At 37.8% G+C, this 26273-nt stretch overlaps 2 protein-coding genes and 1 long non-coding RNA gene across 3 annotated transcripts; 1 reads left to right on the top strand and 2 right to left on the bottom strand.

The window, feature by feature from the left end:
* Positions 1-9458: 9458 nt before the first annotated feature.
* Positions 9459-15024, top strand: EDA14 (embryo sac development arrest 14). The gene is made up of 8 exons (XM_078574241.1): positions 9459-9571; positions 9652-9742; positions 9846-9937; positions 10020-10113; positions 10196-10275; positions 10510-10593; positions 14498-14597; positions 14777-15024. Exons 1-8 carry the CDS (start codon positions 9471-9473, stop codon positions 14867-14869), a joined length of 735 nt encoding a protein of 244 aa, XP_078430367.1. The 5' UTR covers positions 9459-9470; the 3' UTR covers positions 14870-15024.
* Positions 14998-16737, bottom strand: PUT5 (Amino acid permease family protein). Its single transcript, XM_078574240.1, has 2 exons — positions 15691-16737; positions 14998-15618 (listed from the first exon to the last, which is right to left on the bottom strand). The coding sequence occupies exons 1-2, from the start codon at positions 16671-16673 to the stop codon at positions 15189-15191; spliced, it is 1413 nt and encodes a 470-aa protein (XP_078430366.1). The 5' UTR covers positions 16674-16737; the 3' UTR covers positions 14998-15188.
* Positions 16738-22437: 5700 nt separating this feature from the next.
* LOC144702658 (uncharacterized) lies at positions 22438-23548 on the bottom strand. Its single transcript, XR_013581316.1, has 3 exons — positions 23454-23548; positions 22902-23019; positions 22438-22769 (listed from the first exon to the last, which is right to left on the bottom strand). It is a non-coding gene; the product is annotated as an uncharacterized LOC144702658 (long non-coding RNA).
* Between the last annotated feature and the right edge of the window lie 2725 nt (positions 23549-26273).

Below are 26273 nucleotides of genomic sequence, written 5' to 3'. Positions count from 1 at the left end.
TAGGGCTTGATCTACAAGGCAACATGTAAAGTTTTTCAGAAAGCCATATCTAATGCTTTTCTTTGTAGTGTGATTTTTCATCAAAAGGATAAAGAAGAGGTGATTGGAAATTAGGGCTTGGTCAGCTTATATTGGCTTCAAAAATTGAAAGGAGAATGTATATAAGTTGTACAAACTCAACATTAAAATTAATTTAATGTGCAACAGATACATATGACATGACAATTGCTTTAATTTCAAATTGGCATAGTGAAAACTTTGTCATTCCTATCATAAGTGATTAGAGGGGCGACAATTAATTGCAATTACTCTATGAATTTGCATTAGAAAATGGATAAAAATTTGCATGATTCTTACTGATATCTTAAATCAACTTCTTCGCCATATTATAAATATTTAATTATATTCTTCTATATTTCAGTTATAAATGAGATAAGTCTATGGTTACCATTATGTTTCACTTGGAAAATGGTATCTGACTAATCTGAATATTTAACCAGTGACATTGGACCTGGCTATCAACATGTCATAAACATCTCGAGGCCTAACTTGATGATTTTTCCCAATGAGCAGACAGTAAAAAATCATGTATTTACGAACAAATGAAAGTATTTATCCATTGCACATGTGAGCTGCATAGTTTGAACCATATGAAGTCAGGAATCATCTATGCATAATTCCTGATATCAGAAAAAATTTTGAAATAATTTAGACCCATTCATAGATGGTTGATGATAAAACCCTAATTTTGATTTTCAATTTAAGTAATTAGCAAAAATTTATCCATTTAAAGAGTTTAAAATAGGGTTGTTATGATATATTTACATGTTAAATATTATTCCAAGTGAATTATAATTTTTTCCTAATTTTTCTGTTAATTCACGACTTTTATGGAATTTATTTAAGCTTTGATAAACTCTATTTACATGGAAATGAAAGGTTTATAAATTCATTTTAATTTTAATTAATGTAGGGATAAATTACTAAATTTTCTAGATTTTATGGAATTTTATTGGATTTTTGTGAATTTATTTGAGGAAAAAGTGAATTTCTAAATGGAAAAAAGATATAATTATAATTTTAAATTATTTCTAAAGTCGGAGGGACTTTCTTAAATAATAGTTGCAAATATACTGTTAAAACAGCTCTCGATGGCACGTTGCAGGCATAAAAATCTAATAAAAAATATGGAGGAGAGAGAAATTTTACTGAATTAATTGGCATTTTTCTATGATTTTCTATGTTTTTTTAGGAAATATGGAGGAGAGGTAAACCAGAGAGGCATATACATAAATACTTTTGGGATTCGTCAATTTGCACGTGCAAAGTTTAGAAGGGATTTAAGCGCAAAACTCCAAGAGATGGATTTCGCATGGCCACGTGGCCAACTCTCGGCCGTCGAAAGAGAATCTGACAGCCTAAATGTTGTATGCATATTGTTCCTGTGGGCAGTAGGCTCACCACCCGTTCTGCACACACAAAGCACATGCACGGGAAGTGATGTGGCGGCACGTGAGTGGATCATGCTGGCAAAAGTGCCCAAGTACGTGCAAATCGCAATATATTATGTTTATTTTTTCTTTTTTCTTTTTCCCAGCAGGGGATACGTGGCGCCCTGAGGTCAAACTCCCCAATCAAATTTCAAAAACTAAATTAAATAAATGAAAATTGATCCAAGGGCTCAAATTGGTCAATTTTCATTTATGAAAATTTATCCAGAAGTCGGATTAAGGTCAATTTTTTATGGATTTTCTTGGTGTCGACCTCCTCTTTCTATCTATGGTTGGATCATTCAGATAAAGCCTACATCAGTGGATAAAAAATAATTACTTATTGGGGATAAAATGGTAATTTTTACCACTTAACCCAAGTGGTAAAATGGTAACTTGTAGCTCTTTCATAGCTACAAGTCAGAGATGAGAACTAGCCTGGATCATCTGACTTTGGTGTTTTTTTCATTGTATTTGAATTTTGGTGTAATTTGGATTACGTGTTAGTGAAATTTGTGATTTTTCCTGTTGATATTGGTCTACATTTCTAAATCACTTGGCTTGAGCGGCATGTACAAGCCCTTACTTGGATTGAGAAGAGAGATTATAAAATTCATCTAGCTATTCTACTTGAACATTAAGCAAAAAGTTATAAAAGAGTTTAATTTCTAGGATATATTAGATTGTGTTAATGATATAGTAGTTGGCAAATTTGGATACCCAATTCTCCTAAACAAACTAAAATCAAATCTCCTTCTTAACCCCTCTACTTGACCCCTTTGATCTTTTTTATTGGATCAAAGAAGTCAATTTAGAGATCCCTAATTCTTCTAGACTTCTCATCTCTTCTACCCTCCTTTCCAAATTCTTAATCTAATTGAGGTAATTTGATCTTCATTTAAGATTAAATTAACTGAATTTAGGGTCAAATTATTTAAGTAGATGACTAATTGAATTCCTTACTAGCTTCCTGTGGATGATACCTATACTTATCATTATACATATTAAGTTAAGGTTTTACAAATTTTATTGTATAAGATAAAATCAACAATGATAAGGGACTATAAAATTGCATAATTCACCCCTAACTTTTGGCTTATCAGTTGAGTTGGTCTGATCCACTTCTAACATTCATCAAAACACATACTTAGGCATTTTACAAAAATCCACTAAGCCTTAATGTTCAAAAGTCTTGATTAGAGAATTGTATATTCCTCTATTAAATGACTGGAGGTATTCCTCTATTATATAATTATTATGGTTTTATTTGATTAGAAAATAATTATTTCTATCAAGAACGTGAAATCATTCTGATGTGTGATATCATACAATACATCAATTGTTGAATTTTGAGTATAGTACTCTTAATTACATAAAGTAGAATGATTCATATATGTTCAATAAAATTCAAGAAGTCAGAGAACTTATGTATTTTGTATTTTTGTGTGGTTCATATAGGTTAAATGTGCCTTAAAGGAGGTGTAGCACTTACGACATGGGGGAGAGACAATAATGCTTAGAACAACTAGATGCTTTCCAAGGTAGTGTTTTGGGTTTTTGAGAAAATATGCAAATGATAAGTAGGATACATTAAAATTTTAATGAATTTAAGGGAAATTAAGTTTTTTATTCTTAAAAATTTTAAAATAATTTGAAAAAAATAATTAATTCTAATTTTTAATTTTTTTTATAATTTTATGTTTTCAAAATTTTATAAAAATGATTAATTTTAGGCTCCACTACTATATTTATGTCTGTTATTTATATTTTTTTAATAAATTGTATTTTTACTTGCTATAAAACCCAAGTAGAATATGCCATAGATAGAAGAACTAACTAAAATTGGATATATGTTAGGTTGAACCTCCTAAGTAATGTTGCGGAGTGCAGAGGTAGAAGTATCAGGTTCTCTATCCTGGTTTGGTAAAGGAGGTGGGAGGTAGAAAGCTTTTGTGAAGATTGTGTGGATATTAGATTGTATTCCATGACATGTTGCATATCCATTTTGTGGAGGATATCCTCTAGACCATGTAATGTAATCCAGCTACCCCACTTCATCTTCTTCACCACATTTTACATGTGCATCATCTATTTCTGAAAGGATAATTTTGGCCCATTAAGCATGTTCAATTTTTTTCTTCATGAATTTCACATCCCATTAAAATGGATTTATATGTTTACATATAACTTCTATTCACAGTATTGGGTATATTGTTGACATAAATGATTCTTTAAATTCTTATTAGGAACATAATATTAATTAGTTATTAACAAAGAGAGAACGTGAGACTATTGAGGAAGATTAAATGATTCATAATGTCAATGGTTGAGGTGATGGAAATATATGTTGTCGGCAAGCCATCACACATTCTATATCTCATTCAACATTCATATATACACTCTATTCTTCATAACGGATGTTTGATCATTATACTAGCCATGAATACATGATGTGACTATGTAAAATATAAAAAAATCATAATATTAAGATTACACTTCTTCATAAAATTTTATTCTTAATATTTATGTTCAAAGGATACTCAATAAGGACATCAAAATATCCAGATAGAGCATCATTATTGAGTTTTAGGCATGGGATGAAAAGGTTCAATTCTATGGCATTAAAGACAAATAATTGGTCTTCTTCAGGGAACTGAGTTCAAAAAATCGGCCCATACGATTCCCTGAATGGACCAAACTTTCACTCAGTTAGATACATGTTACAATTGTGCAAGGATCTTTAGATCTGAGACACCAAAAGCATTTTGTGAATGGATGGTCATGATTTGACAATTACCTATGAATTTGATGGAGGTAAATTGGGGTATTAATTTTAATGGTCGCTGTAAATTTAATTTGCCCACAATAAAATAAATTTGATAAAATATATAAACTTACTCAAATGTATAGTGCGAGTAAGGTGGTCTCCACAGGGACTGGCCTTTAGAGGTGTATTCAATGATTGAGCTGTTATTTATTAATATATATTAATAATACTAAATATAATGAACATAAGAAGAGATTACTAATTAGTAAGTCGATAGAAAATATTAGGTTAATAAGAGGAGTATAGAAGAGAGATCATATATTATATGTACATATATATATAATGGATACTAATAGTAAAGAATTAAGAGATTAGATATTATATTTAAGATGAAATTAATATAATTAGTGAAGAAGTATAGAGTACTTAATAAGAGTAATTTGAAATAAGAGGATACAAGAAAGAAGAGGAGTTAGATAGATGGGTATATACATACTAAGAGAGAACACGAGGGTTTAGAGAAGTATCTATATACATATATACTAAAAATATATAATAATATAGTATTAAGTAATTATCTAACTATAATATACTGATGAGAGTTTAGATAAGTATAGAGAGATATTAAGGAGTAAAGAGGTAGGAATAGAAATTAAGTATTCATAGTAATATAAAATGACCTATAGGTATAGAATACTCCTTATATAGGTTTAATATTTATTATAGAATTACTATAGGTACTTTTATATGTTTCTGTATATATTTTTTGTATATATTTCTTATATATCTTTTTTATAATCGATTTAATAGTAAGTTTTTTGTGTATTTTATAAAGATTTCTGTAGAATGAAATCGGGGATAAGAGGGTATTTCTCTTGGATGCCCGTGAGGTATTTGACCGAATGCTCGACAGAATCATATATATATATTATAATATTGATAAGGTCTAACTTAGATAAACCAATAAATCTTCATCAAGCACATGATGTGTTCGATGAAATGCCACAGAGTACGTGATACCAAATTTCAATGAAAACTTGATCAATTGATAAATTGAATTAGAACTAAAGTGTCTAGAGTAAGTGAAATCACAAGATCACTTGAATCGTCCTGATTCGATGAGAATAGGTGGCGGCGCTGATCGCTTCCACCTAACTTCGGTATGTTGTTTTCGTTGCTCGTCTCCTCCATCCTAGCACATATCCAGGGTGCTCAGACTCTTCTTTGATGCTGTCCAGAGCTCCAAGAATGTTCAGAGAGGTTTCACGCATCTCCTTCTACTCTTGCCACTGTCGAAAGGGAACCCCATCGTTAGACTTCTGGTCAAAAGATGGTTGAAAACGGGGCCTCCGGGCCCCCTTTAATGGCTTGGGACAGTCCTCCCAAGCCATCCGATGGAGTGGGAGGGCCATGGGGGTCCTCCCAAGCCATTGGATGGCCTAGCGGTCCCCCTCGCCAGCCAACACCGCTGCCCGGCCATTGGCAATAGTTGGATCGAACTGCTTGTGGTCGTTGGATGGGGTTCATCTGGGTCCAACGGCGCAATTAAATCACAACCGTGGACCTAGATTAAATGGTGTACCCCATGTTAGATCCGCAGGAGACTTGCATCGATTCTAAAGGATGATGAAGATCATACATGAATGTAAATCAATGTAAAACATACCTCGATCCATCGCGTCTTCTTTAGTTGAATCGAACAAGCTTGTGGGGAGGCCTTTTGGATCAATACCGGGTGACTTCCTGAAGTCTCTCCGAGTAATGGGATGCTCAGGAGAAAAGTCAATTACCTAATGACCCAAGGACCTGGCCCCTATTGATAGGAAGAGGAAATACTTAAGCCTCTTAAGCCTATCTTAATTAATCCCATCATTATAATTAAGACAGGCTTAGCCTCTACACCATTAATTAACACACTTATTGTTATCAATGTCTTAATCCCATCATTAAGTGAATCATATATAAATTGGGATTTATAACTGATAGCTTAACAATATGCAATTATATGCATACATTTATATAATTGTCCATAGATTAAGAAATTAATCTAACACCCCACTCCTGCCCTGTCAGCCACCCACGTCATCGTCTAGTCAGCCCTGCCTTCTTTTGATTCGTCCTCAAATGGTCCCACAATCCACGTCATCACCGATAGCCAATAGGAAGCCTGGAAAAAATAAAGGAAACATATTAAATGTGACGGATAAGAACCCACCATCCGATCTTCTTTGAGAAAATCAGACGGATGAGATCATATCCATTTTTAAAAAACAGCCCAAAAAGAAACGGGCTTCCCGTCGTGTTGGCTCGAAGCCTGGTCTGGATTTCTCTCTTGTGTTCTTTAGATCGTGGCCTGTTGAGCCGCGATCGGTTTGTTGCTCATTAGTGGCCCGGCCTGTTGCGACAATAAAAGACATAGTGGGATTTTAAATTCCATATTGACAATTTCTAAAAAATCCGGCGCTATATAACTGTCGGCAACTCTTGTTATTGAACTAAAATGCCATACCTCCTAAGTGTGTGACCTTGTCTACTCTGTGGGCATGTATTCCTTGTGTTCTCCATGGCTGGTTGGGCTTGCCTACCAGGCGCCGCCCCTTGTTGGTTGTGGGCTGGCTTGAACACCCTGTGCTCGCCTGTCGGTGGTCAGATTGGGCGCTGATGAGCCTGGCCGGCTCCTTATCCAGCCCAATAAAACCATTTTTTTTAATTTTTTTTATTTCTTCTTCCTCAGTAATTTTCTCTATTTCTTTCTTCAACGTCAATATTAACTTCACCCCTGCAATCGCATAGATAACATACTAAATATAACATTAGAAAATCTCTTAAATATATTTTTATTAGGAAATTCTTGAGTATGTAGAACATGCATAAAAATGACATCAAAATGCAATTTTAATCACTTGCTCTATTTAGTGCATGAAACGTAAATTTCTTGTAAAATTGAATACAATACACATGAAATGATGCCAAAATGGCCTTAACATGTGTATGATTACATGACACATTTTGGGTCTATCAGAATTCCTAATCATGAAATTACAATCATCTTATTGGGAGTGCAACGAGAAGATTAGTAAGAGGATTGAGTATTAAATATCAGATTGTCCACCCTCAATATATGAGAATATCACTCAGATAAGATCATGCAATAGATTCCTTGGACAAGGTAGTGGAATATCATAGAAGAATTCTCCAATCATTTTCAAATTCATTGAACTATTCCGAATGTCTTATTATGATTTAACAACTAACCATACCCCAAATCGTCACATCAATGTCAATAACATGAGGGACTATACTAACATGGTAAAGGATGATAAAGAGGTCCCATTAAAGTTAATATACTCCATTGGATTATCAAGTTTTAAACATCCACAATGATTTCAATTGAAGCCTTTTCTGTGAGAATTTTCTTAGTTTCATGTCAATTATGGCCATAGAATCCAAACATAAATATCATACGAAAGAGCAAGGGGCCCATGGCGAATGAAAATGGGATAAACATAGCCTTTTTCAAAGTCGTAGAGTTGGGATGCACCTAGACCGAGCCACACTCATAACGGATCCTACCATGTCCTGGTTGCCATATAGGGAATATATATTTTATCGGAATACTACTTTTTGGCATGGTGTGAGCGTAAATACCCTAAAAATCACTGCCCCCCCCCCCATTCTTGACTAGGATATAAGGAAATACATTATATGTTGACATATCTTGGAGAGTCGACATCCCAAAGCTGACCTCATATATGTTGATGGGCCTGATCCTCATTTCAGGGGCCATGACCGATTAATGAAGGGCGAGGCATCCTTGATACCATGGATGAAAGCTCTATGGTGTTAACAATTCTTTGTCCACATGACACTTGAAGTGTACCATCCATGTTCACGTCTAAATGATACACAATTAGTTGAGGTCATCTAGCATAAGTGATCATCATACGTTGGTGGTTGGAAAGTTTAAAGATAATGATGACCATGAAATTCTGTAGGCGGATGCTACCAGGTGACAAAAAGGGTGCAAGCTTGATAGCTACTTAAACTACTGGCAATTGTGTTTCCTGTTTGATTTAGGTTACAAGGGGATCTTTTTATTAGACCTTGTATGGGCAACCCAACCAATAAAACATTTTTAAAAATTGGATTGAGTAATCATTTTTATTGGAAGAGAAATAGAGAGGCAAGTGGGGAGCATCAAATGCTTCATCGCATATGAGACAGATGTGGACAAGCACAGTAACCATGTTAAATGAAAGCGGGATTAAAATGGGATTAAAATATGAAAGTTTTTTTAATGTGGACTAGTCAGATTATGTCAAGTGATACTCGTTCAAAAAAAATAGATGACTATCATAAGAACATAATATTTGGATTGATTTGAAGAGAGAGAGAATAGGGAATAACATTAAGTATAGCATAACATTGGAAATGGATGTCTTTCCTGAGTGAGCATGGTAGCAAATTAACCATGGTCAAGGAACAAGGATAAAAAATATTACATTTCAACAAGGGTTTTAATCTTTCATTAATATTTATTGAAAATGTAATTATTTTTCAACAATCTTTCACAAATAAAGAGGTCTCAATAAACGTCAACATTATCCCAACACAATATTGTGGATATTAAGTCTTGTAAATAATATTCTATAAATAATTCTGAAGATATCAATCCATTTTCAATAAATATTATGAATAAATAAACTAATACTAATTAAATATTATTAGAATACTAATAAAGATATATAAACAGTATTTTATTTAAATAAATAGTACATGTAATGGACAATAGAATATGCAAGCATTAATCACTTTTTCAATAGGGATTTTCAATCATGAGACTAATTATGCGTATATGTATACCCATACAAAAATATAAATCCCAGAACACAAGTAATGGATAGTACGCAGGGGGTGTAATTCTATAAAACATCATTCTTTTATTTTCCTTGATCAATTATAGTCTGATATGGCACAACCGGTATAGCTCTGATTAGAACTATCACAACAGAAAAAAATACGAACAAATCACTCTCTGTACGTTGTTCACTTTTTAGAGACAAATCTTCGAAATATATTTGTAATTGAAAGTTTTAGTCATAAAAAAACGCTGTGCCGCCCGGTTCAAACATCGACCCGGTTTAGTTGAACCGGTCCGTCGGCCCGGTTTGCAACGGTCGGTCGACGCCCTATATATTTCTTTTTTGTAACGAATGACGCAGTCAATTTCTCGCCGACGAGTCGCCAGAAGCGCAGCGATGTCGTCTCTGAGAAACGCCATCAGCCGGAGGGCTCACAAGGAACGAGCTCAGCCGTAAGCATCCCTTGTTCTTCCTCCTTTCTCCCGCCTTTTCTTGTTCTTGCTCCGTTTGATTCTCTGGTTTTGATTTGTAGCCATGACCGGAGGAAGTTTGGACTGCTCGAGAAGCACAAAGATTACGTCGTCAGAGCGAAAGCTTTCCACCAGAAAGAGGAGACCTTGCGGGTAATTTTCTCTCACCCATCCGCTCCGTTGTCGATCTTCTCCTTCCCCCTTTTTTTCCCTCTTTGATCCGAATAACGAGCTATTTTCCTACTTTTTTCTTCAGAAACTTAGAGAAAAAGCGGCGTTTAGAAACCCCGATGAGTTCTATTTCAAGATGATTAAGACGAGGACCAGCGACGGGGTGCACAAACCCGAGTGAGATTTCGACTTCTGATGACTCCGTTTCGATGATGTGAATCCCGCGTTCCAATATTCACGGAAGTCTAGTCAATCGCAGGAGTATCGCTAACAAATACACTCAGGAGGAGCTGATGCTGATGAAAACTCAAGATACGGGCTACATACTTCAGAAAATTCAAAGTGACAAGAAGGTCGGAGGTTCTGCCGTTTCATAATGTTCTCGTTACGTGCTTATTACCTCTTTGTTTTACCGGTTTTTGTTTTTGTGCGCAGAAAATAGAGAGGCTGAGTTCAACGCTACATTCCCTCGACAATGAACCACAAAACAAGCACATATATTTTGCGGAGGATCGGTTAGCCCTGACTTATAATTCTTAATTTGCTTACAATTAACGGTAGATTCGATGAATGAGTAGTATTCGTTAGCTTTCATAATGAATGTGTCATTCTCGTTTACAAGGCGATATGACGCGAGTCTTTTTTTTTTGAAAGGGGAATACAGACATATACCCTAATTACCCCAATTAAACGGCAGTCTAATTGCCTTCTCAGCTACCTATATCATTGGTTTTTTTTCTAATTTTCAGGGAAGAGGCGAGGGAAATGAAGTTGAAGTCGCTGCATTCAAAGAAGAAACATGATCTGGGTGAAGTTCCTGATCGTATAAAAAGGTAAGCCACTCTTACTTTTGGGGGACACGATAATCTGCACTATCTACCTATATGAATATATTTGTATATATTTTTTTTAAGTCATATATATATATATATATATATATATTAATTTACAGATAGTTTTTAGTTCTCGATTCCAATATTGTGTGATTAAAAATTTTACTTATGGATAGGCATAGCATTGAAAACTATGAACGAATTGCTTTGAAAAAAACGTCCCATATGGATGTTACGGTAGGAATGATTGATGCCATCTGTAGCATGCCATCTCTTTTAGATGCAGTGATGTAAAGATGATCATGAGGGACAAGGATCTCAGAGGGAGAGACTGGACTTAGACATCTAGGGACTTCGATTTCATTCTTCTTGGCTGTCCTCTTAAAGGGAAGGTTGCCCTTTTTAAAGGGAAATACAAACATATACCCAAATGACCCCAATTAAGAGGTTGGGGATCGTATCAGCAGATAAAGGGGTTCTGGAGAAAAAGAATGAAACGAGACTGGAATCAAACACGTGGGCAGCAAAGGAAAAGAGGAGTTACACTGAGGCATGTGCCAACAGAGAAAGTATCGTAATGCCTGGAAAGTGTACATTAAAACTTGGATGATGAATTTGTTCAAAAAAAGGAAAACTTGGATGAAGAGGATTCTGAGACAAAATTAGGGTCAAATCGTTAAAAAATTAGGAAAAATAAGACAAATCAATAAAATTACAGCGATATATTTTGCGCAAGGTATGAAAAGAAAAGATGACCAAACTACTGGAGAAAGGGAATTATATAAAATAGATGAAGAAATCCCAAGGAGCAGAAGAATGAACGGTATAGAAACAAATGAATGGTCGAATTGGAGAAAACCTGGAGCCTTCTTGAAGGAATTAAAGATGTTTGACTGCACAGTATTTTAGGTACTTGGTGTATTTTCTTAAATGCCTCCCATAATGCACCATAGACATGGCATTTAGCATATCTAAATTCTTTTGTTATTCATTAAGTATGATGGGCGCAGAAAGGGACATATGACTTGAGGGAGAGATAAAGAAAGGTTGGAATTTGTTGATATTGATGTTCATCGAGTAGGCACTTTGAAGGGTATTTACACTGTACCAGGACGAACGGCTGATTCCTCTCAAAATTCTCTCAACCATATTGTTTGCATATCGGTTCCTCGCTAATCAATTATCAGACCGCATTGCACACATCTACGCACAGAGTGCATCAAGGGAAAAAATTGATCCATGGTTTCTGAAGTGTATACTTTCGGGATATTCTCTTACAGGACTACAATTGCTGTCATCCAGTATCAAGAAGGTACTTATCTCAGCTAGTATGAAGGCGGCCAACGTTCTTGGGAAAATGGAGGATACTCTTACAAGTGATGAATGAAGGCAGACGATGGATATTGAAGTGGAAGCCCTTGTCGAAAATTCTAGGCGGGAGTTGGTGTCGCTGCATCTTTTTTTTCTTAAAGGATGGTGTCACTTCCTCTTGGAAAAAGCCAACTGGTATATAGTGCCTGTACCATTTAGTTCAGTGCAGATGGGAAACCTAGGAGATCAGTGATTGGTAGCTAATGACACAATGTTACATGGCATTGATTACCTCGTAATCGATAAGGTCCTTCATAGGACTTATCACATGAAATAAAGGAGGAGCAGTTACCGCGTGAAACCAAGACTACTTGCCAGTTCAGATAGCAAGGGATGGGGGGAAATCTAGCCAATAAATAAAGTAGAGCAGGGGCAAGATGGGGGACGTCTTGAGAAATTCTCTCATCCAGAGGGGGAAGAACCAATCCGGCGAGATCCCCACACCCATCTATCTTTCCTCTCCTCGTCTCTCTCTCTCTCTCTCTTCCTCAATGGTTGTTCACCATTAGGAACTACATTCTTGACTGAACTCTATTCCTGTGTTCTTTCTTATCAATTATGGGAGCGTTCTCTTAAAAAATTGATCGTTCAATCCCGTTCTCTCGCCGCGATCGTAACAGTTGCGAAGCTGAATGGGATACAGATACTACTAGCACTAACAGCCAGCTTTGGTTGGGAACTAAGTCAGGTATTAAGATGCTCTTCTTTGTGGAGATATGGAAGAAGCCTACAGTACAAGCAACTCCTCCTGGTGAACTAATAGGCTTGAGAAATCACTTGTCGACCTTAAATGATCACCTAGAGTGTGGTTTAGATGATTTACGAAACCTATCATTCATGCGGTATGTTCCCAAAGCAATAACTACTGTTCACTCTTTAGCAGACACCAAATTTCTGGGAGAACGACAGCCCTTTATGTTTTTGTGGACGATTGCACAATTATGGCAATGATATCTTCCAGGGCTAGGGCGTTCGAATCTTTGTCGTGCTAATTCCTGACGAATGTGCCTTACAATAAGGCAAAAGTATTTTTTTCTGTGATTAGCCTAGAATGGAAAACTTTCCCTCCTATTTTGATCTGTAGAATCTGAGAGTTGTGGTTCAATCGGCCGGTTAAGTCAAGAAAGTGCTGTTATTGGCAAGGTCGGGTGGAAAAGAAGACAATGGCCATGGAAAATAAGAGACGGATTGCGCAAAGATTGAGTATAGAAGAAATCAAAAGAGGAGGAGAGCTAGAAAGAATTGCGAAGGAGTCTGATAAGATTCCGGTAAGTTCTGACCGAGAATCAACAATTGAAATTCCAACAATGTCCAAATGCAATAAACCAAATTTATATCCTTCAAATGTCTTCCACTGAGAGAACAGAGAAAGAGAGTGACGAGAAAGAGAGAATGAAGACGAGAGAGGTTCCCGTGGGTCAAGGATGGAAGGAAAAGGAAGGAGACGACGGAACATCGAAGAAGGTTGTGGCCGCAGGAGGACTAAGTCGATCTGCTGGCAATAGAGAGATAGAATCACAACCCAGAAGTTGAGAGAAAGATGAAGATAACGAGAGAGGGAGGATATAGACTCTCAATTGGCACTTGATTTCTCTACTTGTCCTCAATCGAAGCCTGGCTTAAGTAGGATTCGTAGTGGGCTGGGCCTGGTTGGGCTTCGTGGGGTGCTGTCGGCGCCTCTGCGTGTAAACTCACTGCCGTATCATATCAGAATCTCAGAGTTACAGTGCCACAATCACCCGAAGATTTGGTATAGTAGGACCTTAAGGAGAAGAGAAGAGAGCAAGAAACAATTGGGAGAGGATTTTGGATTCTGAAAATCAAGAGGACCTCGCCTGAGGGAGAGATGTCTGCAAGGGTTGCTATTCTACCTCGTTGTGATTTCCTTTTTTAATTCTCTTTTGTTCTCTCTGCACCTTGTTCTCTTCTGTACAGCTATCGTGGAACGCTTAAATCTTGAAAAAAATCCACTGTCAGTGCTTATTCCTGGTTACCCATGAAGAAATCTACTTGATTTTGGTCTACAGAATCTTTCGATACTGTTCGATGCAAGAGCTAACCAACACCAAAAGCTATAGCTTGAATCTAACAGATACATTAGTTAGGCCGTATCAGAGAGATGAGACTACTGAATTGGGAAGACAGTTCTCACTTTTCATGATGTATTCTAGTTTTGTTGGTTTTCGTAGGAGCAGGTTCTTGGAGCTTATCATTTTTTTTTTTGAATTAACATTGTGAATTAACATTGGAGCTTATCATATTCCATTGTCAATTCTCATTTTACATTGTGTATTCTAGTTTTTCTGGTCCGCGTGGAATGCATTAACTGCTATCCATCTTTAATTTTCTCACGCTTCCTCTGACACCTCGGAAAACCATCGAATCAGAGGATTTCACATCTCTACGTCGTTGAACACCCCTTATCTTTATGCGTTTTTAGGAATATATCTTCTCCTTTCCTTTCAGCCTCAGTTCTCCATCTTTATTTTGTAAATTATTTACATTTGACCCCACATTTATATCCTTTCTATAGGAAAGTCGATAGTTCTTATCGAGAATTGGAAGATAGGAAGAGACGTGTCAATGAACTCGAGAAGGTCTACTCTGACATGATGCTGAAAAAAGAGCTGCAGGTACTACGATCTTCTCTATACATGTGAATTAGAATATACAACCCAGCAGTTATAGAGATTATTCTGGAAGTTATAGTCAACATTTTCAACCACCAGTTTGGGGATCAAAATATTACCTAGCTTGCAGGACTTGGCTTTCAAATATTACCTAACACTATTTTAAACACTTAAATTTGCAGAAGAAAGGTCGAAAACGGAAGCTCAGGGAAGACGAAATGGTATGCGCGACGACCAGACCTGTATACAAGTGGCGCACAGAGAGAAAACGGTGAACGAATCTCACCGTAATTTTCCTAGCTGAATCCGTTTCCTTGTCACAACACCCATCAATTTTGAACTAGTTTTGAAAGGAGAATCTCTCCGTCTGTTCTGCACAATTTTACAAAAAATAATACCGGCATTAAGAGAAAATATATTTTTCTTACCATTTTGAGCTCTTAAGCCCATGAACAAAATCTTTACAATTCAACCTATGCTGGTCTTTGGACAGCACAACTTTTCCTGAAGTGGGCAGAAATTGCTAAATTAAGAAAATACACCACCTCTGAAGATTGGTCCCTTCTGATGATACTTGAAAAGTTCATCAACTGGCTAATCTTGGAATGAATCGACAGGTATGGTGTGATATTGCCCATCGCTGCTCATTGCTGCAGCATGAAAAGCAACCCATTTCTTCCTTTTGACGTATCCAATTCCAGGATACAGAAGAAACCCGATCAAGATCACGCATCCGCTGACGACAAACGTTCTAGAAGAGGCCAGCGCCATTACCAAAACAAGAAGACCCGTGGGAAGCATGCAGAAAACAGACACTCCAACAGTATCCAGAGGAACTCTATAAGGTCTGTGCAAGTCCGGCTTCTTGATCCTCAGTCTGATGAACGCGGCAATTTCCAGCAGCATCCCCACTGCGTACAAGAAATTCAGAAATTCCAGAATCTGCTGGAAGCTCATCCAAGACAGGATCACCACGCCAGTGGCCGAGCAGAGAATGCTGACAGTCGGCGTTCCGTACTTTGATCTGATCAAGAAACCAAAAAAAAAATCATAGAATCAAAGATCAAACAGAAAACTCTGTTTTTGTTTCGCTTACCTGCTGGAGAAAATCGCAGGAAGCATGCCCAATTCGCTCATCCCAAGGAGCTGAAACGCGTCGGTGCTCATCTCAGCCTCGAACAACCCCATGTTCGATAAACCAGCGGCAGCCTGGATCCACCATTTGAGCCAAGAGCCGCCGATGAGGAACCCCGCCTGAGCAAAATACCCATCGGTCCAGTCCTCCGAGGAAGAAGAAGAAGAGTCGAGAGCGCCGGTGCCCGCCATTAAAGGGACGAGATAGCTCGCCATCACCAGAGCCACGGCCCCGTACATAGCCTTGGGGAAGGTCCGGCTGGGGTCCTCCACCTCCCCGGCGACAGTGCTGGCCTTGTCCCAGTAATTCAGATTCCAGAACATGCTGTTGAAGTAGACCCTCCACCGGATCTTGCCCCTCTCGAGCTTGAGCCATCGCCGGGGATCAAGCTTGGGGACGGCGAGGGCGGCCATGGCGACGAAGGGGCAGAGAGAGAAGGCGGCGAGGGCCACGGCGGAGAAGCCGACGACGTGGAGGCCGCGGTAATTGAGGAAGGTGAGGGCTCCCGTTAGGGTTAGCAAGGCGGGGACGCGGTAGTGGGGGAGATGGAGGGCTGGGATTGAGCGTTGGAGGTAGTCGAGGAAGAGGATGGGGTAGAGGGCGTTGTCCATGGCGCCGGAGAACCACTTCCAGAAGCCCTCTTGGAAGCCCCAGAAGGGGCCGAAGGCGGAGGAGACCCAGACGACGTAGCCGCCGTTCTCTGGGAAGGCGGTGGCGAGCTCGGCGGTGATTAGGGCTTCGGGGATGCTCCAGACGAGGGGGAAGAGGAGGAAGCCGAGGATGGCGAGCAGCGGCCCGCCGCCCGCGCCGACGGAGTCCTCCACGCCGAAGGGGCCTCCGGAGACGTCGTAGAAGATGAGGGCGATCAGAGGGAGCAGCCCGAGCTTGGGCCGGTCCTTGCCATGGCTAGACTCTCCTCCTCCCTCGTCCTCCTCCCCCCCCATCGCTGGCTCTGGACTTGCCTTCTCCCCCAAGGTTTGGTTGTACCTTTGTAGACTGTAGCAGGAGGAGCTGGGAAGAAATATCTACTTTGACTTGTAGCTAGTGATTAATGGTTTGGGTCTTGGTATCAGTTTTTGGTGAGTACAGATTAGACATGGTCGTCCTGTTCTTTTCGTGTGAATTGTTCGCTCTCTTCGGTTTTCCGAACAGAACAAAAACATATTAGGACAGAACATCTCACAGACCCGTGTGCGGTTCTTTTGTTCGCTTTGTGCGGATTTTGTTCTAGTTTTGTGCCAATGTGCGAATTTTGTTCGTTTTTGAAAAAATAAAACAGAACAAAGAACAAGGCCCTTTGCGGTTCTTTTGTGCGAATTTTTTGTTCGTTTAAAACGAACAGAACAGAACTGCCATGTCTACAAGTGAAGTACCTATACCTAGTGCATGGTTGTTCGGTTCCTTTTGTGCGAATTTGTGTGAATTGTTCGTTCTGTTCGGTTTTCCGAACAGAACAATATCAAATTCGAACAGATCATCGCACAGACCCATGTGTGGTTGTATTGTTCGCTTTGTGCGAATTTTGTTCTAATTTTGTGCGAATTTGTGTGAATGTGCGAATTTTGTTCGTTTTTTGAAAAAAAAAAAAGAACAGAACAAAGAATAAGGCCCTGTGGGGTTCTTTTGTGTGGATTTTTTGTTCGTTACAAACGAACAGAACAGAACAACCATGCCTACCTATACCTATACTTGAACTTCGGTATGGGGTTCGGTTCAGTCAAAGATCGGATTTGGTTTCGGTAAAACCTATAGGTTCGGTCACGTGCCTTTAAAAATAATTATGTTGGAAGTTTAAAAATACAAGTCAGAATTTGGGTTAAAATATCGGTTAAAAGAGTTAAATAAACAACTGGGTTAGGTAAAGATTAATGGATTCATTACAGAATCCAAAGCAAACCTGTATTTGTGGATGATTTCACATATTTATATTTACATAGTTATAGATTTACATATTTACAAAAAAAATTGGTTCGGTTTGCTCGTGATATCGAATCCGCTCCCGAACTTTTTGTAAACACGTCATTCCTGAACTGACGGTATCAGTTCGGCCTGGTTTTACCGAATTTTGGTAAAAAAATGGTGAACCCTACTTCTCACGAATGGGGGGCCAGTTGGATACTTTTTAGAGGGAGGTCCTGGAAGATAACCTCTCTTTTTTACTGCCTTATCTTGGTTCATATTTAACGTTGTATGAACAAGATTCTGTCTCCTCAGACTTTTAGAAAACTTGACTGAGGCTCTAGGTTTACATGATCTTTCTAGGATTGGGTTGTTTCTTGTTTATTGAATGGAGTTCTAATCTCATAAAATTATTGATTTTGGGATTGAGATTACTTGGTCGCCAAGTGTGCACTGATGTTATGAATAGGATTCATATTTTTTTGCCATTAAAGGTTTTGATGACTTCATTTTTTATTGGATTGGGTATCAAAACTATACTGTCAATTTACTTTAGGGGATGATCTAACTTCTTGACTATGATTGTAATGCATCATAGGTCTATGAGCTCTATATACACCTCCACGTGAGTATGATGGTGTTGTTATCGCCCAGTGAGCTCTTTTACTTCTGTATGGTGATCCATACCTATGATACTGATGTGCGTAGTAATATGCGTTGCCCCGAGATACTATCCATACAGAAGTATGGTCTATCCATGACTTGGAATTTTATATTCTCAAAGTTTATTCCTTGTGTCCTAATGACACATTTTGAGGTTTCCTTTTTTCCTCTTGACCTTTTGATTCTCCTTGAATCACTATTGGTTCAGTTTGTTTCCCCTTGGCTAACGGGTCATATCCTAACCCTTCATTAATGAAGTAGGATCTTTGAGATCCCAACATCATGCTAAGGATCCTCTAGCTGACATCCTATCTCTCTAACTTCTTCCCTATGTCATATTTCTCAGTTTTCTTCATGTTATGGGAAGTCCTTAGCTCTTCTAGTTCTTCATTCAATCTATTGATCTCCTTGTTTAGGGGACCTACTTTTTCTAGTTTTTGTTCTCCTTTAGTAGTATAGTGTTTTCCAGATCTGGTTCATTAATTATAGGGTTCGAGTCCTTATTACTGATTACAACTTAAGGAGATAGACGTGCATCACGATCTTCTGTTAACCTATTATTTTCTTTTTCTAGACATTATTTCACTAGTAAATGGTTCAATAATCTCCTATTTTTCATTTTTTTTCTATCTTGCCTTTTTCTTGGCACACACATATGACTTTAACATATCATCAGCGCATGACTTGAGGTCATCATCAAATTGCATCCCTCAAATCAAATACAAAAGATGATTAATAGTTAGAGTCATGTAACAAAGATCAACATCTTCTTCCATGTATTCTGCTTCTCCAGTTGTCAGCACTTCGTCTTCTTCACTTTTATGGTCGTAAAGGGTATTGTTTTTTTTTAGCTCTTTTTCTTTGAGATACATCTTTCATATCTTATTTGCTTCTCTTACTATCACCTTGTTCATCTCAGGGCATTCTTAGATGAACTGATCTTTATTCTTGAAATGAAAGCATGTCTTTATTTTTCCAAAATTAATGAGTGTGATTTTCTCTTCCTCATTGATGAAATCCTCCTCATTCTTCAATGTTGTGTCCTTTTACTTCTACTCTATTTCTTGGTCCAAATTGATCTCGTGATGTCAACACTCTTTTCCTTTGCTTGTTCATCTGATGTCTAAGAAGTGAACCCACAAGTTCATCCATGTGTGTCTCATCTAAGTCCTCATACTCTTTCATTGATGTGAATTTGATGTTTCAATCTTATGAAAGAGAAATCCATACTTAACTCTTAACATCAAATTTTATAAATGGCTTTCCCAAGGACCTCATCGAGTTTGGGAGCTTATCTACACGTCTCATCATCTTCATGATCTTCCGCCTACATTTATCCTGAAAACCTCAATTTCAGTGACTATAATAGATAAACTGGTTTTTGTACCCTGGATACACCTTCATAGATGGTACATAATTTATCACACCCCTCTTTATACTTGCCGAGAGATGATATATTCTCATGCTCTGAAGGGGTGCATTCAACATAAGAACTGGAGTTTTATGTCAGGTAATCAGCCACAAAGTTGAAAGCTAGAATTTGTAACATCAAGCTAAAATATATCTTAGCAATCCATGGAGAGATATTTCTTTAGTAATAAGGAGGTGGCTAAAAAACATGGGACACGCTAATTGTCATTATTAACTTTCATCTCTCCAAGATACAAATTCGAAATAATCTAATGATATGATGAAGCACAAGCCATGACATTTCATCATTGTTATTTTTTTTCTTGATATTATTTTTGAAAAAAAAGAGATCTTTCTTAATGTCCAATTTTTCCTCATTTTAGGGCGGCTTATGAGTTTCAATAGTTCAAAATTTTCCATACATTTTTCTGCTTTTTTATCTTACATTTATCTAATACTTTTTCATGAGGAATAGTCTATGATTTTTAGAGTGAGATCAACTAAGTTGATATTTTATGTGATTTCTATCTCTTATGAAATATTTTTCCCATTATAATTATTTTAATATAATTTAAATGTTTTGCATTATGGTATGTAATTTCTGAACTGCATTATGGCATGTAAGAATATTGTTTGAAATTATCGAGTTTTGAAGTTTAGCAATGTTTTGTATGAATGTCATAATAATACATTTTAATTTATTGATTTGATTTTCATAAAATGACTTCCTTTATTATAACAGATATTCAATTATTCATTTAAAATGATAAAAGTACATTATAAATAATCATTATAATGGGAAATCATTTAACCATGACATAAGGTTGTCTTCCTCTGGTTTCATGATCCCTTCCAAATTAGAGTACTTGGTAGTTTTAATTATGTGATAAAAATCATTAAGGAGAATTATACATGATGACATATTATTATGTTCCAAAGGATCATATGGAGTATACAAAATGTAACATATTATTATGTTACATTTTCCTCCAAAATTAAACAAAAGATATTTCCCAGAAGTACATAATTTCAAGTATTTCTTTTCCCATATATCTCATTATTTTATAGGGGTTATATCACGGTGTGGCCCGAACTTTTTCGAAAATTCGAGTTACAGCCCTTACTTTTTTTTTGCCGCAACACAGCCCGAAGTCCCATTTGGTCCGCAGCCTGTGACGTGGAGTCTACGTGGCTGCCAGGTGGAGTTCCGGCGAAGTCCACCTAGGCGGAATCCACGTGGCAGCCACGTGGATTCCACGTCACAGCGCGATTTGAAGAAAGAAAGATTTTAGCCCGCCCAATGTGAGTCACCCGGGAGAGAGCTGAGAAAGGCGACGAAGGAGAAGGAGACGGTGGAGAAGGAGGAAGAAAGGGCGCGAGGGAGAAGGGGCTTCTTCTTGGCTACAGGAATCGTTGCGAGCTTCTTCCTGGCTACGGGAGTTCCATGAGGTAGGGTTTCTCTGTTCCATTCATGTAACTTTCTCTATCTCTCTCTAGATTTCATGGTTTACTGCTTTTTTAGCTACGTGGGGGTTGCTTTCTCTCTCTCTCTAGATGGACATACATTACTGCTTCTCAAAATACCGATGATCTTCTATCTTTATCTTGAAGCCCATATTTTATTGCTCTCTCTTCGATTCATGTAACTTTCTGTGTCTCCCTCTAGATTTCATGGTTTACCGCATTCTTTAGCTACATGTGGGTTTCTTTCTCTCTCTCTCCAGATGGACATACATTACTGCTTCTCAAAATACCGATGATCTTCTATCTTTATCTTGAAGCCCATATGTAACTTTCTCTGTCAATTTTAAGATCTTGTTCAATGACTTTTGAAAATTCTTCTCTCTGTCCCTCTCGTAAATAAAGATTACCCAGGGCTGCTATTAATTTTTAGCATTCTGTTCAGTAACATTTGGAAAATTGTGCACTACCTTGGGATGTTTGGTTGTCTCTATGTAAAACTTTCAAACTCCATTCTTGCAGTTTTCTCTCATTTTTCACATCTTGTTTAGTGACAGTTGAAAATTTTACGATCTCTTTCTCTCTTAAAGGAAGATTTCCTTGAGCTGCTCTTTTGATTAACAAGACATTGGGAAATTGCAGTCTCTCTCTTAAATGAAGAATCGCTTGGGCTGTTATTTTTTGTCTCCGTGTAAAACTTGCAGACTAATTGATATGGCCTCATTGAACGCCCGGGGCACATCAAAGGGGGCAGGCAGGGTCGAGACAAGCAGTCCACCTCCGGGCCACCTCCGGTCCATGCTGGGTCAACCTCCAGGCATGGTCGAGCTGCATGCTCCCCGTCATTAGCTCTCTGATAAGCTGATAAGCTGCATGCTCCCCGTCATTTCAATGCCTCCTTCACCGTCCCCTGCTCTCACCCAACAAGAACATATTTTAAATTCAAATTGCCAATCAAGAATAATGTTTAACTTTATTGAAATGTTGTTTATTAATAATAAACGCATGGTGTAATATAGTTGTTCGTCTCACCTGGCACAGAATGCAGCCCGGCTGTGGGGAACTCAGTCTCCTACGTTGGAGTTTTTTATCTGTGGGGAACACAGAATCCAGCCAACTCACTTGCTTTTCTTGCTTGAAAATTTCGGTATCAACCGAGATAGGAAATTTGAAATATGTTTTTCAATAAATTCTCAAACGACATAGGTGCATATCTAAAAGCATTAAATGAAAGAGAATAAAATAAAGGCAGGTTCACATCTGTAGGAGGAAAAATAATGTTCAACTGTAATGCGCCTTGGCCAGATCCTGGGGCTGTAAAATTTCAATAGCAGAACTAAGTTATCGTTCATCTACCAGCTCAGAAATCTGCGTCTGGAGAAAATCTTAGTGACATTGCTCAAATAAAGATGAGATTTCAGAATCGCAATCAGATGTACATCATCAGTCGTCTGGGAAAGGCAGGAGAAGTTATTCTGAGGTGTTTCTCCTTTTTTGATTGATTCTGCTTTCTTCTGGAGGGCTTGGCGTTCCTCAAGGTAATTTCTAGCAACAACATCTTCAAAGGTGCTCGACAAACCATGGGAGATTTATGATCTTTCTTTTGCCTATATTGCTGCAACTGAATAGAAATGAGGATAAAAAATGAGAAAAATAGCATGAAATATCCGTAAAGAGCAAGAAACTGATGCTTGGAACAATGAAAAAGCAACATGAAAGGGAATTGGGGCAAGAAAAACCTTCTTCCGTCCGGCGGCTAATAGATCCGTCGTGTTCTTCTTTCTTTCCATTAGATCTTGCAGCATAGGCCAAGAGGGAACCGGGGGGTCAACGATTCAATCCTCACAAGAATCTGCTCTGCAAAGAGACCCACCAATTAAAGAAGCAAGAAATTGAATCCTAAAGCAACCTAAATCCATGACGACCGCAAGAGAAAAGGCACAAATCTACCAAGAGAAAAGGCGACGCAGAAAGAAGGCGTCAAACCTAGGACGAATCAAACTAAGAAGCAAAACAGTCAAAGATGAATCTGTTCATCAACAGATCCATCCGCCGGATAACTGTACTGCTTAAAATAAATCTTGATTCAAATCACGAGGAACCAAATTTCCAACAGAATTTGACAAAAAAAGCATATGAAAACAAATTCGTTGCGTCTGGAGAATTGATTTCTTGGCAAATTGAAGACAATGCTCCGATCCGCGGAATTCTTCTTCCCCCCCTTCTCCTTCATGCGAGAGTTCTACAGAGATAGAGATTGAAATTTGAGATCCAGTCAGTCCGCAGTCTACCATCACTCGTGGATCAAAGCAAAAAAGAATCGGCGAGGAAGAAGAATTGAAGATCAAATTTCAATGAACCCTAGAACAGCAAGCGCAAATGAACGAATGGGTATGGAAGAGCATGAAATTAGCTCGCCCATCTCCTCTTTATCCCAGGGCACCTCCGTGGTCCGAGAGCAGGCGTTGATGATGGTGTTGTAGGTGAGGACCGTCGGCGCGACAGAGTAGGGCGGCCGCTTCAGCCGATCGAGGAGGGCGAGGGCGTGCTCACAACGATTCCGGCGCCGACGGCGTTGATCAGCGCGGAAGCCCCTTCTCCCTCGCGCCCTTTCTTCCTCCTTCTCCACCGTCTCCTTCTCCTTCTTCGCCTTTCTCAACTCTCTCCCGGGTGACTCACATTGGGCGGGCTAAAATCTTTCTTTCTTCAAATCGCGCTGTGAAGTGGAATCCACGTGGCTGCCACGTGGATTCCGCCTAGGTGGACTTCGCCGGAACTCCACCTGGCAGCCACGTAGACTCCACGTCACAGGCTGCGGACCAAATGGGACTTCGAGCTGTGTCGCGGCAAAAAAAAAGTAAGGGCTGTAACTCAAATTTTCGAAAAAGTTCGGGCCACACCGTGATATAACCCCTATTTTATATCAATAATGCTACTATGATTTTTATAGGATTACCCATTTACAAGTTTGTTGCAAGAGAAAAATACCATCATCTTGTAAGTATTATGCCTTAATGTGTTGTGAACTTGTCAGATCTAAAAATCCAGATTTCCATATTTATCAAGAGTTCTTACTAGATATGGAATCCTTCCTCCAATATTTCTCAAATTTTATGGTCTATGAAATCTGTTAATCTTATTCTATTCGTTTTCATATTTGTTTTTTTTAATATTTCTATTATTTTGTGGTGATTTTATTGAATTATTCATTTTTATTTATTCAGAAAAAATAATTTAAATCTATTATAAGCATTCAAATAGAGTGATATTTATCATATCTATTCTCACTCAAACACAAATACCAAAACAAAAATACTACTTCCCTTGTTTCCATAATTATGCCATAGTTTTGTGGTATTATCAAAGTTAGAAACTAATGGCTTTGTGGTTTTAGGTCTTAGAAAAGAGTGATAGCTGACCAACATTGTGGGAGAGAGCATTTTTTAATCTTCACCTTTGACTCAGTGATAATGAACTTGTAATTGAAGTTCAACATAGTCCTCTCTCATACTCATCATTATCTAGTGATAATGAATTTTTGCCTTCGATCCTAAGTTCAAGGTGAATTGAATTGTACTGAATGAAATATATGTGACCGGCAAGCCAATCACACAATTTACATATCTTTCATTATAGTGATCTTTTTCGTTGTTCCTTAATACTATCTAATCATTATAGTGTGTGTCTGATTCTTACAATTAAGTCAATGAATACATGATCTGACTTAGTAAATTATGATGAGATCATGTATGGAGATCACTAGTCGTCAGTGCATGTGTTCTAAATATTCTTACCCAAAGAATATCAGGATATCCAATTAGAATAGTAAATCTAGTCCTTCTCATTTGATAAGTATGGTCAATCCAATAGCCATTAGTGTGGATACATTAATGATAGATAGTGGGTGTTCTTTAGGGGGAAAGAGTTCAGTGTATTCATACGAATGAATCTCTGAATAGTAGTGTACAACAATATTAGTCAGGTTGATTCATGTGACGACTATGTCGATGGTCCTTAGGCCTAACACACCTCAAATGTCTTGTGGATGGACCATTGTAATTTTTACTATGACTTAAAAATTCCTAATCATGGATCCCTAAGTAGTCATAGTTTGGGTCTAGCAAGAAGTTCACATTGATAATTTAGTGGTCAAGATTGGACCATCTACTCTTTGTATAAGAGGAGATAGCTCAAAGAAGATGATGTGTTGTAGTCCTTGGCCACAACAATAGAATATAAGAGGAGTTATATGATGATTTCCAAATGCATGAGTACTTACTCGGATCACCGACTAGGGGTTTCACAATTCACCACATTCTAAATCAAACTAGGAGTGTCAAGTGGATGACTCACTATATGTACATGATAAATGATGAAACAAAAGGCTTCATGAGGGAGTCAATACGCTCCTTTTGTGTCTTCTAGAACACGAGGTGTAGCTTGGCATCCCGTGAGATTGAAACAACATATTGATTGGGTTAAATTGTCTGTCATTAGCTTATCTACATGTTGAAATAGATAACTAATTCACAAGGCCAATAAAAGTTATTGGGCCACTGGAGTTGTAAATAGACTAATACATGGGCCTAGAGGGTCACAAGCAATTGATCACATTTCCCACTTTCCTGGCATGATTACCCTCACCCTCTAATTCGGCATTGTCACCCATGAACATAGTTACGACTAGGAAATCGACATCACTGTCACTGCTAAGTTACTTTCTCGATGATTTTGAAAATAGTAAACATAATTATTATGTTCCTTTCTACTGTACAATCTTTAAAATGAATATCAAACAGCTGTATGTGTGTTGTCTTGCTGGGACAAATGGCTCGATGGTGGATATTAGAGATATTTTTGTCGTGATTTGGACTGTGCCTTGTGTTTCTCATGGGATTTGACATACTAAATGAAAATTTTCTTTCATTCTATTATAAAACCTTGAAAAATAATATAACTTCATAAAAATTATATTGATAAAATTGTAGTTGATGATGAAAGGTCAAACACCATAAACTTAAGCCATTAAAACTATTTTGTGAATTTTATAAAAAATATTTGTATGGATTAATCTTCTAGAATCCAAGAAAACATGAAGCATTATATTATAT

The sequence above is a fragment of the Wolffia australiana genome, chromosome 4 (assembly GCF_029677425.1).
Source record: "Wolffia australiana isolate 7733 chromosome 4, ASM2967742v1".
Taxonomy (NCBI): domain Eukaryota; kingdom Viridiplantae; phylum Streptophyta; class Magnoliopsida; order Alismatales; family Araceae; genus Wolffia; species Wolffia australiana.
The sequence above is the reverse complement of the archived record's forward strand: the minus strand, read 5'-3'. Positions and strand labels throughout refer to the sequence as shown.

Coding starts and splice junctions, on each gene's coding strand:
- EDA14 (XM_078574241.1), top strand. CDS start 9,471: ATGACGCAGTCAATTTCTCGCCGACGAGTCGCCAGAAGCGCAGCGATG. Junction 9,572..9,651: donor CACAAGGAACGAGCTCAGCC/GTAAGCATCCCT, acceptor TTTGATTTGTAG/CCATGACCGGAGGAAGTTTG. Junction 10,114..10,195: donor AAATTCAAAGTGACAAGAAG/GTCGGAGGTTCT, acceptor TTTTGTGCGCAG/AAAATAGAGAGGCTGAGTTC.
- PUT5 (XM_078574240.1), bottom strand. CDS start 16,673: ATGGGGGGGGAGGAGGACGAGGGAGGAGGAGAGTCTAGCCATGGCAAG. Junction 15,619..15,690: donor CCTGCGATTTTCTCCAGCAG/GTAAGCGAAACA, acceptor TTTCTTGATCAG/ATCAAAGTACGGAACGCCGA.